We start from the raw sequence: 15,840 nt of genomic DNA on the forward strand, positions 1-15,840 counted from the left end.
TTTCACATACACTGCTAATTCTTCTCTGGGGCAGAATTTATGGCTGCCAATCATTAGAAATTCAGAATGGTTTGTGGTGTCAATCTTTGTTTACTATATACAACAGAGCTGACGGCAACGTTGTTTTTAACGCTGACATTAAAAAAAGACTCCTTAAAAAGTCTTATTATACTAGTTCTCATGCTCTGTTTCTACATTTTGTACATTAGACAAGAATTAGCATTACTGAACATTTTCTGATACATCTTGAATTTGAAACATTATTAAACAGATGAACTAAATGTAATATAAAATGTCCACTACTTCTAAAACCTTCAATTTATCGAATATTTATCACTTCTTAATCACTATTCTACAAAGATGAGAAAAGTTAATATAGTTTTTTTAAAGAAGCTGAGATGGAAGAAAGAAACTAACTCCTCTACAGCTACACAACATCACTTTGTTCCAAACTACTGGCTCTCTCTTCCTATCACAAAAGTTCTTTGCGTTCTGGGAATAATAAAGCAGAAAACATACTAATTTTTAGGACTTTTAGTAGTCAACTTCAGAAAAGCAAGCTACTAGTAGTATGACCAGAGTGTGATAGCACCTCTTACTTAATTATTTTTCAAAGTATTTTTTCAGTGTACCATGGATAAAATACTTGCTGTCCTCTTCCTCACAAATGTTTGCTCCATATCCTGCCACCTGTAAGTGCTCTGAGTGTTTCAGTTTACCGCACTGTGCATTAGGTTTTCAGAATTGCTTGGAAGTAGCTAAGTGATTGAAATACAAGAAAAATTTCACAAGTGCCAGAAATTACAGATTATCCTATATCACTCATCAGTGTTGCTGATGAATTTGTCTACAGTGAAATACTTCATGGTTTTCCACTTATCTCTAATATTTAAAGGCCTTCCTCCTGCATAAAAAATTACAAAAAATTAAAGACTAGATAAACTAAAGATACTGTACATTTTTATTTTTTATTTTTTTGTCAGAATATGTCTAGCTGCTTAGTTTTACACAGGCAAGAGGAGAGGTACAGATGAGATGAAAGGTACAGGCACCCTAAGAAGAATAACTTAGGAAAACATAATGCACAGTAAAATATATTAAGAGCGCAATGTGCAACATGAGGATTTGCTTTCACTCTTCTAAGTATATCATTGTTATTCATGTTGCATCTAACATTTGTCTTTCAGAAATCAAAAATCTCCACTTACGACAAGATGTGGGCCTTCATGAGTAGCAGGAGACAGTCAGTACTTGTCAAAAGCAATGAAGAAGGTATCCAGCGTGTGCTTACCTCTGATTATGCATTTTTAATGGAGTCAACAACCATTGAGTTTGTCACACAACGGAACTGTAACCTAACACAGATTGGAGGCCTGATAGACTCAAAAGGTTATGGCGTTGGAACTCCCATGGGTAGGTTATGTGTCAACCATTTGTTCTCTGTTCATTAATCTTAGTTGCTGCAGTAGCACCAAAAACCTCCCATACATTGTTGCCTTCTCTAAATTGCTAACATTTTTTTCTCATTCTCTTTCTCTGACCTGGGAAAAATATTTCATATTTTATCAATGTATGTCCATTTCATTGAATTTTCTAAACAGAAAAAAAATAATAATTTTATAAACAATTGGACATTTTCATAAGGTAGATTTCTCTTATATGGTGCCTTCCATAAGATCAACGACAATGACAACAACAAGTACTTTTCACAGCACTTTATTTTATTGAAAAAAGTTTTCTAAAAGTTTATGCCTTTCTTTAGAGAATGAAGGCTTGTAATAGCCAGTTGGAGTAATACTTCTATACTAAGAAGGCTAATCACTGAGATTCTTAAGAGGACGAAAGATTCCATAGTATGCAATGTTTAATCCACAGAAAACAACAACAACAACAACAACAAAAAACCTGAATTAACCTTGTGGAATATGGTTTTGCAGAGCAATTCCAATCTTGCAAATATTTTCCAAGTCAGGTGTTCTTGACTAGGTGCAATACTTTAGTTGCAAGTTGCAGTTACCAACTACAGACATTAGCTTGTCTGCTAGAATCTGCAGGATGGGATACAATAATTTCAGTGACCATTGCCAGCTTATGTTAAGCTTCTTATCAAGAAGCACTCCCAAGTCCTTCTCCTCAGGACGGTTCTCAATCTATTGTACTCCCAAGCTGTAATTATGCTTCAGATTATCCTGGCCCAGGTGCAAAACTTTGCATTTGGCCTTGTTGAAGTTCATGAAGTTTGCAAGAGCCCACATCTCAAGCATGTCAAGTCACTCTGGATGTCATCCCTTCCCTCCAGTGTGTCACCCACACCAAGCAGTTCAGTGTTAATAACAAACTTGCTGAGGTTTCATTCAATGCCACTGTTCATATTGCTCACCAAGACATTAAACAGTGCTAGTCCCAGTAACAAGCCCTGAGAAATGTCACTTGTCACTGGTCTCCACTTGGACATCAAGTAATTGACTGCACCTCTTTGGGTGCAACCACCCAAACAATTCCTAATCTACCAAGTTGTCCATTTCTCAAGTCTGTGTCACTCCAATTTAGAGAAAGGATGCCATGCAGGACAGTGTCAAATGTTTTCCACAAGTCCATATAGATAATGTCAGTTGCTCATCCCTTATCCACCAAAGCTAACTGTATCATAGAAAGTACCATTTTTTCCTTAGTAAAGCCACACTGACAGTCACAAATCACACCCTTATTTTCCATGTGTCTCAGCATAGTTTCCAGGATGATCCGCTCCATGATATTGCTGGGCACAGAGGTAAGACTGGCCTGTAGTTCCCTAGGCCTTTCTTTTCCCCTTTTGAAAAATTTGGGTTATGTTTCCCTTTTTCCAGTCAGTGGGAACTTCAGGAGACTAACAACTTCTCCACATATCATGGATAGTGTCTTTTCAACTTCATCTGCTAGTTCCCTCAGGACCTTTGGATGTACCTAGTCAGGTCCCATGGAATTGTGCAACTTCATGTTCCTTAGATAGTGTATAACCTGATCTGCCCTTATTCTTGGTTGTTCTCCATTCTCCCAGTTCCTGCCTTTGCCTTCTGAGAGTTGAGCAGCGTGGCTTGAGTGCTCATCGGTGAAGACTGAGGCAAAGAAGTCACTGAGTACCTCAGCCTTCTCCATATCCTGGATAACCAGGTCTCCCATTTCCTTCCAGACAGGTCCCATGTTTTCCTTAGTCTTCCTTTTATAGCTGACATACCTATAGTAGCTTTTCTTATTGCCCTTGATGTCAGAGTTTTCACTTTTCTAACTTGACCCTTGGCTGCTTGGATGATTTCTCTGTTGTTCTCTGAGGCTATTTGTCCTTGCTTCTACCATCTGTAGAATTCCTTTTTGTGTTTGAGTTTGTCCAGGAGCTTAGAGGTGCTTGGAAACCTACAGTGTAATAGTTTCACAAAGCACATATTACTGTATTTGTTTATTTGGAAAGAAACAGATGTCTGAATAGAACAAATCAGAATTATTTGTGTTAGATACACAGTATCTGAAAGGTATAGATGTCATTTCAGCAAGTTTGCAAAAGAATACCCACTTTATTTTTATTTTTTATAATTTCTTCATTATCATCCAGTTTATCCTGGAATAGTGGCTTGAAGTTGCAGAAGTTTTTGCATATAAGATTGAATTTGTAGAATACAGCAGGTACAGGCCTTATGATGAATACAATCAAATGGATTTTGGTACTTTTGGAGAACACCATCAAAGGAAGTAGGAGTGACATAGCTTGTTCTTTTTGAAAACTAATAGAATAATAGTGAGAACATAATTTACTTGAATCTAAGTAGTTACTAGTAGGAAAGCTAAAAGCTTTGCTAACAGAAAAAAATGCTATCAGAGTAATTTATGATAAGATAATAACTTGGAAAATGCAACCACCCAAATACAGTACCAGCTTGGAGTACTACAGTAAAAGCTCTCTGCTTACGATGTGAAAGTTTTAAATTCCAAGAAAGAAAGTTGCACAAGATAAGAGGAAAAACCAGCAGATCAGGCAATTAATGTGTATCAAAGCCTTTCAAACAAAAAGCAAAATACATTATACAGGATTATTTGAATCCTTCTAAAAGCACTTGTGAAGTAAACGTTTACATTGCTAAAATGTAGCTTGATGAAGGAAATTATGTACTCTTGGTACAAAGTAGGATCACCTTTAGCATTCTGTATGGTATCTTTGCCAATAGCTTTAGTTAATATGTCACATATGACACCCAGAGCACTGAAAAATAAACTAGAAATAGTGAATTTAATGACTTATACATACAAGGAATTAGTCTCATGATACATGTTTATAAATGAAGGTAACCTACTTATATACTTGAATTAATTTTCAGTCAATCATCTCTGATGCTAGGCTAGAAGTGCTTCATTTATAGTAACATGAGAAGGGAAGGACAAGATCTAGGATGAGATGTTTGCCTGCAACTGATACTTTGGAGCAGGTAATGACAACCTATTTGTAACTGGGGTTGTGTTTGTTCCAGTTTCTTTTCTATCCTTGCAACTTTGTGTACAGGTTTGTAACCAGGAATCAGGTATCACTTGCTTTACTAGAGAACTTTTGGCTCAGAAAGCAAACAAAGTGGAGCAGGAGTGGAGGAGGGAGACAAACCTTTTGAATATGCAAAATACCTTCTGCTTTTAATGATGGACACTTTAAAATGTTGCTTATCACTTTCAGTAGTTATAAATGTCTCATTTCTTCATCATGCATGATAAAGGTGCTTAAAATTAGGCTTGGGCTTGAATATTCCCTGTTGGGATAAATTTACCACGGCAAAGGATCCCTACATTTTCAGGATACTTCCATATTCTTGTGGTCTTCTTATCAAAGTTAAAATGTAACTTATTTTTTTGAGAAAAAAAGTCTATCCAGAATCACATTTCATGCCCTGCTGAGACACAGTTAATATGGCTTTCTTACAGTCAACATACTGTAAAACACAATAATATTATGTGACAAATATTATTTTCCATAATGAGTATTTAAAAAAAAAAAAAAAGCAAATCTTCATCTCTCTGGAGTGGTTTCAGGTTCTTATTTCTTTTCCAAATTCCTTTTTCTCTTCAGCATGTTAGACAGCAGGCTGCTTTCCATCTGGCTTGGGCAGATTTGCTACTGAATTGCCAGTTACTTCTATGTTGAACGTTAAGTACATGTCAAGTACACCTGAAGTGTACATGTCAAACCCATTCCAGAACGAGCAGATCTACCACACATTTTAGATGATCTGCACTTACATGGCAAGCCAGGACTATCCTGTGCATGCCAGACAAACTCTGGACATGTGGAGATACATGCAGAGCAATGCCTTTGACATTTTAAAAACAATAAATGGTAGGTGTAAATCTTCCTAAAAATTTGCATATATTTATTGTAACTCTTAAGAAATACAAAGTAGAAACTAGTGTTTGAGAGATATGGCACCTACAAGAAACTGGAGGTAGTAATTACTATTTCTCTCTGATTGTTGAGCTGTGGAAAGTTACAGACTTAAATTAAGAGGGGGCTTTAGCCTGTCTAGCAGTGATGTTCCTACAATATCTGATAATTGTGAGGTAAAAAGAGAGTGAGAAAAGGGCACAATATACATTTTTAAATGTTTTCTTCCTGTACAGTTTTTGCAAGATAATAAATTGTGCTACTAACATTAATATCTCAGTTGTAAAACATAGTGAGTTAAATATGTTACCTGACTCTCTACACATTTTCTAGTTTTTTTGACTTAGCTTTTCTTGGCTGTGATCACAGAATCATAGAATCAGAGAACCATCAAGGTTGGAAAAGATCTTTATACCCCTTTGCTTTCCATGGTAATGGACCATCAAGATGCTCTGAAAAATGCTGGAAAGGCTTTGAGGCTATCTTTAGTATTTAATTGTTCACTTAAAAATTGTTAAAAAAAGAAATGTACACTGTCCCAACTATATAGAGACTCTTCACTGTACATGAGGGTGAAATACAATTTTCAGGATACAAATGAAATTAAGCAATGTATTTTGGGGTCAACATGCCAAGTGGATCAAGCTACCAATATTTCATTGCTGAGATAAGTCTTACAGAACTACTCATTATACAAAACTGCTATTACTTCCAATAGTAAAACAGATTCAAGTATCTAATATTATTCATATAAGTACATGGAATATGTCTGCACAGTGTACGTTTTTATATTCACAATAGAAAGCTGGAAACTGCTGTGGTATAAACAAGTTATACCTCCCATATCAAAAAGAAAAGTATTTGAATAAATTAAACAGCCTCCTAGCACAGATACATGGGCTACAGGCCCCAGATATCAGTGTACCCACTTAAGTGCAAAGGATGAAGCAAAACTTCAAGACTCTCATATTCTATTGATTCAGAGGTGCTATTTTTTGGGAAGTTTTCTTTTCTGCAAATTTTAAAGAAATATCAAATAAAACATCTTTGTGTTTCCCACAGTACATTGTTCTGAAAGAATCTCAAAATTTTGCCTACTCAGCTATGAGTTTCAAGAAGTCAATTTAGCCATAATTTTAATATTTATTTATTTATTTTAGTTAGGCATTCAGATATTTTATTTTTGGCAAATCAGAGCCAAAAGTAGGTTTGTGGCATGTAATTAAAATGTTGTTTGGAGTAAGCACATTTTGAAGACAGTAGTATTCATATAATTTCATCAGACGCAGAATCTAGAAAGAGTATTTCACACTCCACTCAAATTAAGGATTTCACTGCAGAAATAAAGGATTTCAGGCAATAATTTATATTCTTCTATTTAATACCTTTTCTAGGAATGTGACTTCATGAAATATTTATATTTATCTAAGTTATTAATATATGCAATACAATAGTTTTCTTCCTAACTTAGTGATAGGCTGCTAGATTCAAATAGAATTTAAACAAATAGTTTATTCAGCAAATGTATAACACTGACCACTATAGCTACCTTAAAATAGAGCCTCAGGGTTAATAATTAGAATCTGATTTTATGAGAAACATTAGCCCATCCTGCTAAATCTTTTATCCTGATACATCCTTTAGAAAATAAGAGTGAATTTAAGAATTCTGCATTTAATCAGAAAGACAAGAATAGGAACTCTAATATATAGGCAACACAACTAAATTACATTTGCAAAAACTTCTTATAATAGACCTGCCACTTAAATTTTTATTCCCACTATTGTACACAACCTGTGGAGAATTTAAAGACCTTTGAAAAAGGCTTCTTCATGCCCAGAAATCTAAGTCCATGGGCTAAGAGTCCGTAATGAAGTAGAAGGACAGCTGGCAGAGAAGCAAGAAGCATACTTTTAATTAATATTTAAACCTAACTCATCATAAATGAGTGGGAAATATAAATAAATGCTACTTGTCTCTTGGGGAGGGAGAAACAAGATTTTCACACCTGTCTACATTAAAATATGTATGTCCCCTCTGAATTGATTAATATAGCAGATGTTTTCAGTATTACTTCAGAAGTGTGTTTAAACTCTGTGTGTCTGGGAGGCTTTGCTATTAATTTATGTGTACCTCAGAGTTGAGAATGCTGTTATGTCTGATCATTTCATAAATATAAACCAACAAATTTGCTGTGAGGCTCAGAGCTATGAAACAGGGAAAAGTGCTTCACTTAATGTCATGAGGAAAACCTGTTATCAAAGCTACATTTAGAATGGACATCCATCTCCTGGATGGAATGGAATCCAATCCTGGAATGATCTCAGGTTTCTTCTATACTCTTAAAAATACTTGGCCAATTGCTGCTTCTTATGGACGTGGCTAATTTTGTAACTGAGAACATCTCTTTTTGATGGACTTTTAAATTATTTTAATTTTTTTATTTTCTATTTTTGTTGGTGGGCCTTATTCACTTGGAGTTAAGCTGAGGTCCAAATTTTGGAAAAAAAAAACAAAAAAACAAAAAAAAAAAAACAAAACAGGAGGAATTGCTCATGTGTCATGTTTGCAGGAACTGTTGCCTTTTCATTTTATTTATTGCTCTTCTTTTCACCATGCAGTGTTTGTTGCTTGCTAGCTTGATTTTCAAAGACTTTTAATGCATCAGATCCCCAGCCACAGCAATGGCATTATGGCCTGGAAAGGGTCCTCAGTGATCTCATGTGAAAATGAGCTGGTTCTGAAAGTAGAGCCAGGGATTGGGAACTGAGAGAATCCCTCTTCTTTCTTGAATGTGATTCTTGGAGACTTCAGAATCCACAGATAGGAAAAATGAACCAAACTATGTTGACCCTTCTTTCTGTTGCTTCACTCCCACCCTAATTTGGGAGGGTTAATGGAGTTAAGAAGCAGAGCTGGCTGTGAATTTTAAAAAAAGCAAACATTTATGTGGAGCTGAATTAAGTGCTTCACCTACAGCCAGTGCCCCTGATCTGCCTGTTCCTTTTCTACGGCATGTTAGAACTGTGGCTGTCAGTCTTTATTGCTGAGGGCTGACTATGCTACAGATTCCTGGAAAGTGTTCCAGGCTCTGTGATGCATGAGGCATTCAACAGGTCCCAATATGCTCCAATTCCTGTTGTATTTAATGGAATGAGTAAAACAAAAAAAGAGTAATCTAACAGAAGATTTTTCTAAATTATAATCTAGTAGGAATTTTTTTCAAAACCAGCCAGGTCGGCAGGATTTCAAGATACTAATCTGTATGCAGCAAAATCTCAGTATATAAAGTTTATGTGTTCAGAATTTCTGACTAAGCATTGTTATGTGTATAAATCTTGATACATTTAGACTTCAGGGCAGAAAACGTACCTGTATTTAACTTCTACAGTATTTCTGAGACTTTGTTATCTTAGTTTTGTACAGACACTTCAGATAATATTAATCCCACTTCTCATTATAATTTCAATTTTCATAAGCAGATAACTGCATCACTGCATTGAGTTTATTGATCAGAGGAAAGCACTAAGGACAGTATAATCTGTAACAGAAGGTTGTCAAATTCTTCTGCTGGCAGAAATTCTCATCCCTGCAAACAGCAATTAGTGTGTGATCATCAAATAATGTATAGATAATTTTCTGTAACTCTTGTAGTCCCAGTTTTTCATGGCAATAGTTCTTCAACCAATAAAGAAATGAAAGCTGTAGGAACTAGGAAAAGAGAGGGAAGAAATAAACCCAGATATTTCTGCACTGGATGTATCCATTTCTCTGCACTCAATGGAAGATTATATAATTATATTTTTCCCTGATTTTGAGACAGAGTTTTAAATACTAGTGTGTCTGTCACCTCCAAGTCTTCCCCCCATGTACAACCTGGCAAGATTTTTCTTTTTTATTTTTCAACTGTTTGTCTTTTTGTTACATATTGAAATGTAAAGTATTGTAATGGATTTATGACTGTGACTTATATACATTGACTGGGAGTCCTAAAGTTTCTGTCTTCATTTTTCTTTTTTCTCTTGAACAGTAAATTATGTTATATGAAATATGTACTAATTTAAAAACTCTCAAGAAAAACAGGACGTGGCCTTCTTGCAGCATCTCATGGAGGTGCTTGATTCATTTTTCAGTCATGTCATAGGAGTAATAACAAAACCTACTAGTTAATGCCAAATATCTTTTACATTTACTTGCTGATTTTTTTTTTTTTTCATTTCTGCAAGGAAACAATTTTAACATCCAGAGTGTAATTTGGTTGCCTTGTCCATATTTTTTATTTATTTTCTTTGACTTTATCATCCACAGATCAGACTGCGATACTTTTAGCTACTTGAGGTGCTTCTAGGAGGAAATAAAATCTTAGGAAATAATATTGCTGCTATGCTTCTTTTATTCTCTTAATATCTGATTGTATCAGTATGAACAACACAGAAAATGACTTTTCTGGAAGTATCAGATAATGAGGTATACTCATTGTTGGTTGCAAAATGTGAGCCAATAAATTTAAATAATTGTAAATTGTTCAGAATAGAATTGCAGCAGTGAATGCCAGCTTTTTCAGAAGTGTGACATTTTAAATGTTTCATTTAACAGCAGCAGTGTGCAATTGGTCATCTTCTTTGATTTTTACTAGTGACATTACAATTTTTAAGGTAGGTTAACAAGCTACAGTAAACACAGATACTGCAGTAGGAGCACCAGAGGCCCTGCAATCTGTCTGCTCCCCAAATATTTGCGCCCAGTTTTGCAAATCACCAACAGTAAGTGATACTGTTGAACCGAATCACTATTAACTGCATGTTTCTCATGAAATCCTCATAAAATTAGCTGGTTGTAGATAGGATTAGCATGTGCTTTATAGTTTCTGTCTATGAATTCCTAAGTTAATTAATTTTTTAAGCGCTTCAAATGGACTAGAACTGTACTTGTACAAATCTAGTCCCTAGATATATAAATAATACATGAAGAATAGTTGATGCTGCCTATATTTAGACCAACAGCAAGTGTGGAAATGAAATGCAAATTAGTTTAATTAGAAAGCAGCCTATCAGATCAGAGATGGTTTAAACTAGGTTCAAGATTACTTCTCAGAATCTTATGTTATTTAAGATGTTGTTGTTGTTAAATATTTATAGGCAGTGGAATGCTGAAAATATCCCCCTAAAGCTTATAGCATGCACTTATACTTCCCCACACTAATCACTTCCTTCCAACTGACGGAAGAAATGTACCAAACACAGGATTTTGCAGAGTTTCTTCATAATCAGGACATTCTGAAATGTTATGACTTAGGCCCCTGCCTACAAAAGAGAGTAGAAGAGTTTATTTCCTTTCTTTCAGTTTCTTATGTAGTCCCATGTAAACACAGTTTAGCTTCGAGTACAGGACATCATTATCTTCCAAATACAGATGCTAAAACCCCAAGTTCTTGAAAAGCAAATGTTTTGAGGCAGCTTTTTACACCTTTTAGTCTGGAGTAAAACTAATAGACCAGAGTGTTTTGTAATTAAGGGTCCTTTCTATGTTTTAAATCCCTGCTGGCACTGCAACGCTTTGCTGTTGTCTTTATTCTCGTGATAAGCTCTAGATATGTAAGGACTTGAAGAAATAAAGAAGAATTTGGATGAAATTCCTAAAGAATATGTATGCTTTCCAAGAGCACAGAAAGCATAAAATACCCTATCCACTCATTCCTTCACCTCCTTCACAGTCAATCACAGTACATGATACAGTCAAATGTGGTGAGTGTCTCTAAAGAATGCTGAGGATTTTTTTTAAAAGTATCAAATTAATGAAAACACATTTTACTCCTCAGCCAAAGGAGACGCTGTAAAAATTATAGGTAATAAGAAACATTATTATGACAGAAAGAAAAAGAGAAGGGATTATTTGTAGAATTGCATTCATATCACATGAAAGAGGGGATGTCATGCCATTTCATATATATTTTTTTTTCTCCTGGGATTTCTTTACCACTTCAGTGAAGAGTCTTTTGTTCCTGTTTTTGAAGGAGGAGAAGAAAAATGATGCCTTTGTTCTCTCCTTAAACATTGCACTAATCTTAATACAGAAAGCACTTCTAACTGATGTGATTTAGTCTCAAACATTCAGAACAGAAAAGCTTTTTCCATTGGCATTATTCATTAATTAATGTAGACTTTAAAATGCTCATTGAAAAGTCCTTATGCACTATATAATGAAGAGTAGATGACATACAAAGATATGACATTGCCATTTGAACTGCCCCTTAAAATAATGAAATGTTCAAAAGCTGCAAAATTATAATGTCATCTATAATATTGAATTATGAGAAGTACATTAAAATGTGAAAAATTATATCCCTGTTATCCAAACATGCTTAACCTTACCTTTCTGAGAGTATTGCTTGGTACTGTTAATAATTAAGTATATGCTTGGAAGGTACCTTGTGCATGTTTGTGGCTTGGTCTTGAAGCATAACTTGTGGTTTATTCTTTTAATAATGTAATAGTATAAAGTATTACATATCAGAACTTGGATTAGCTTCAAGGTAAAAAGCTATGAAGAAACAGCCAGTAGATTTGTGCATTTTAGACTAAATCTACTACTGTATAATTAAAAGTCTGATGGAAATGGAAAGGTTAATAATAGTTTTCTGGATATAAAAAATGAGCATGAAGATATTTGAGACTGTGGGACTAAGTGTGATAGGACTTGTTACATCAAGTTGCTTTGTTTACAGGCAACAGCAACTGAATCAAACTGTACATATGTATTTATATGTGAGTGTGTGTGGGATTGTGCTTATGTGACCACAGTGAGATGTAAATGGCTTTTCAATAAATATTATTATAGTAGAGTATATAGTTTTTCCTGTGATGTTATCATACATTTTCTTCTCATTAGGAATAACTAGCTTTCCTTGAAATACATCCCATGAAACAGATGTTCCCTATGGTCTCTTTAGGTTCACCATACAGAGACAAGATCACCATAGCAATTCTTCAGCTGCAAGAGGAAGGCAAACTTCACATGATGAAAGAGAAATGGTGGAGAGGCAATGGCTGCCCAGAGGAGGAAAGTAAAGAGGCCAGTGCTTTGGGAGTTCAAAATATTGGAGGAATATTCATCGTGCTGGCAGCAGGACTGGTGCTTTCTGTATTTGTGGCAGTGGGGGAGTTTTTGTACAAATCAAAAAAAAATGCCCAGTTGGAAAAGGTAAATATTGTCTTTTCTTATTTTTCTTTTGTATTTATAGTCTACTTAAATAATATTTTAAGCATTTGGTAGCAAAATGTAGGTGATGTATATTGATTGTTTATTGTAGAGTACAGTACTTGTATAACAAAGGATCACAGCAAAGAACCCAGAGTTTTATATTTACAGCTTTTAATTTGTCTTCAATGTGTTTAATTGTAGCCAGATTTCAGGACAAGTGACTATTTCTCCTCTTATTCAAGCCTGAAAAAAGACAGCTTTTTACTCCTGGAAGTTCACTGCGGTTAATTTTAAGGATGAAGAAGAAATCCGAACCTGTAATGGGAAACATTAATTTTCTACAGATAATTCTGATTTTCAAAAGCCAAACTGTCTGTAGCTCAAAGAAACAATCTAAAAATGTCTCTATAGAAATGTTCTTTATGAAAGTTTCTCTTTGCTAAGTCGTCCTGGTAGCATCTGGAAAAAGATTATTTCAGCATGATTCCTTTTAGTGGCTTTTCCACTGATATGATGTCCTGTAATTTCAAAGTGACTCAGTTTTCAAAACTCTAGTGTTAGTTTGTTCTGTATTTCAATTTTTACAATCACAATACTGTAATTGTGCCAACACTAGTAATAACTTGTGAAATTCTTAGTGGGAATTATAATTTTTGCATAATAAATAAATAAATCTCACTCTGTATATGTGCCCATGTTTAAACCTAAACTCAAACTATACATTTAATTGCTATGACATATTCTGAATTATGCAAATTGAGATTTTACTAGTTATCTTTTTTTCTTCTCCTTTTGAGGAGCTTGTGACCTATGGCAATTTCTATATTTCTATTTAATAATTTCATTTAATAAATCAGTAGTAAACCCAACAGTTACATTTCTATTGGTATTTTTTCCAGATGCTACTGATAAATTTTTGTAATGGGAATTATTAACAAGAAAATCTACGGTTTATTTCACTTCCTTTGAGGTGAACTTTGGGCAATGTCCCATTACAAATATATTGTTAAAGAAGTTTGCTTTTTTTTTTTTTCTAAAAACACACAACATGTGAGGTCACAAGGTCCTAAACACGTTTTGAACATGGGTACATTTTATTAAATTGTTAAAGGATGATTTAGTTCCTCTTCTCGATGGATTAACAGGCTGATTCCTTTCTGTTGACATACTACCAGAATGTTATGTTTCTGAAATGAATTTGTGAGGAAAAAGATGGTAGTTATTTACGTAACCCATGTAGGTCTCAATAATTTTTATCCACTCTTAACACGGGTAAGGCTTTCATATGGATATCAGTATAATTTGGTTTAGCTTTTATGGATTTTTAACACTCACTTCAAAAATAGGACTGTTTTGATAATCTTGTAACATGACTTCAGTATTTTGCAGGGTGTGAATGCATATCTTATGTGACAGTAACAGATTACTGGAAGCTGTGTCAGGAAGCAAACAAACTTCTGGAAGGGCTTGTTTCTCTAAGCCCTATGATTTTCTGGTTTTGGTTTTCTTGGGTTGTTTGGTTTTTTTTGTTGTTTTTTTTTTTTATTTGTTTCTTTTTCTGTTTGCTAATGATGGCTAGAGATAGCAATCACTAAGGATATCTGACCATTTAACACTATTTGTACCAGAAAGTTCTTATCAGATCATCACATATTGAGACAATTTTAAAAGTTCCAAGTGAATCTGAAGCAGTTGAAAGAGCCAGTTGAAAGAGTCCTCATTGCTGCCAATGTCTCCCCTCCCTCCTCTCCCCTCCCCACTACACCCACTTACCCTGGTATCAGGAAACCAATAGAATTTCAGTGAAACTTTGCTTATGAAGTGAAATTAACCGAAAGACTTTACCAGCATCCCTACCCATGATCTACCCCAGCATCTTCTCATCCACTCTTCTCCCAGCCCACACAGACCTTCAGTGAACTTCTTCTTCTTCCTCTCCATATTAGCAACTTCCTTTTGCTTAGGAGATGGAGGAGCAGCAGTCAAAGGGGAGGTAAGCAGCACTGTCATCCATTTCCAGTCCCTACATCCCTCTGCTGGGATGAGTAAAACATGCAAACAACACCACTTTGGCTACCCCACAGGGAGAGAGGAGCCTTTGCTTTTGGTAGCATTTATACTTTCATCCCTTTAGAATCAGAGTATCATTCTGGAATTTGTATAATGCTTGTCAACATTTGGAGACAGAGAAGATCAAAGATCACATTAACAACCAATGAAACAAAAGGAAATCAGTTAACTTCAGCTGCTGAATATATGCAGTGTCCTGGGATATAAACGGACATATGAATATGTATGTTTGCTTTTTAATGTATTCAAAATAGAAGAAGAGAAGTTGCTCTTCTAGTAGGTCAACAATGCAGATTTAAAGTATATAATCTAGGGTTTTTTTTAGTATTTTCAGTGTCATCCCTTTCCTGGAGTGCACATGTAAACAGAGACATTGGCTGGTGTGAAATCTTGCAAGATGAGCTCAGAAAAGCTTCAGACAAAATGTTTTTTGTTTGCTAAAAAACCTTTTGCATCTTGTAACTAAAGTGGTTCAGAACATCCACACTCCCGGTGTGTTCAAAAATCCAAAGATAACAAGTGACACTGGTTGCAATTTTTTGGGGAAACAGATATCAATAAGCAGACCACCACACACGAATTTGTGCCACCACAGCATTTTCCAGATACAGAGACATTCTTCTTTTAATGTCACCTTTTCAAAGTAAAGATAAGCCTGGATGCTATCACAGTTAGACTGTCAGTCACTGACATTATGGCTGGTTTGTTTGAAAAATGAGTGTCCTGATTTCCTAAGTGTTTTCTACAAGATCCAGAATGGGTCTGATTTTCACTTTTCACATCATCCACTTTTCACAATGGATGTGAAAAGAGGAATATATGGACTCTTTTATGATGTCATTTTTAGCCATTCAAAACTCATTGAGCCATAAGCAGGTCAGAACTAGGTCTGCTTGGAATAAAAGGGTAGTTTTGCTACAGTTGACAATACTTCTGAATTTGCTCTCTACCTCAAACACACATTTGAGCAATGTGATAACCTGGGGTGTATTTTGAGTGAAATAACTCCTCTAGTCCTAGCTAGTACATGGTCTCATTGATATTTTTTTCAGAGGGAGTAGTACTTGGAAAGACAAATCATTGTCCTTCTCTGTGGAAGAATTTTGGAATCCCAGTTGACACATTAGGAAGGAGTAGGAGATGGCAGACTGAAGACTTGTCCTGACTGCATTCCT

The 15,840-nt window shown here is 35.1% G+C and overlaps 1 protein-coding gene across 1 annotated transcript in view; it reads left to right on the top strand.

The window, feature by feature from the left end:
• GRIK2 (glutamate receptor, ionotropic, kainate 2) overlaps positions 1–15,840 on the top strand; it is a 208,889-nt gene that overhangs the window by 181,023 nt on the left and 12,026 nt on the right. The window contains exons 14-15 of the mRNA XM_010004187.1: positions 1,188–1,413; positions 12,345–12,595. Coding sequence (XP_010002489.1) covers positions 1,188–1,413; positions 12,345–12,595 — 477 coding nt within the window. The remainder of the gene's footprint in view (positions 1–1,187; positions 1,414–12,344; positions 12,596–15,840) is intronic.

The sequence above is a fragment of the Chaetura pelagica genome, unplaced genomic scaffold (genome assembly GCF_000747805.2).
Source record: "Chaetura pelagica isolate M959 unplaced genomic scaffold, ChaPel_1.0 scaffold258, whole genome shotgun sequence".
NCBI lineage: Eukaryota > Metazoa > Chordata > Aves > Apodiformes > Apodidae > Chaetura > Chaetura pelagica.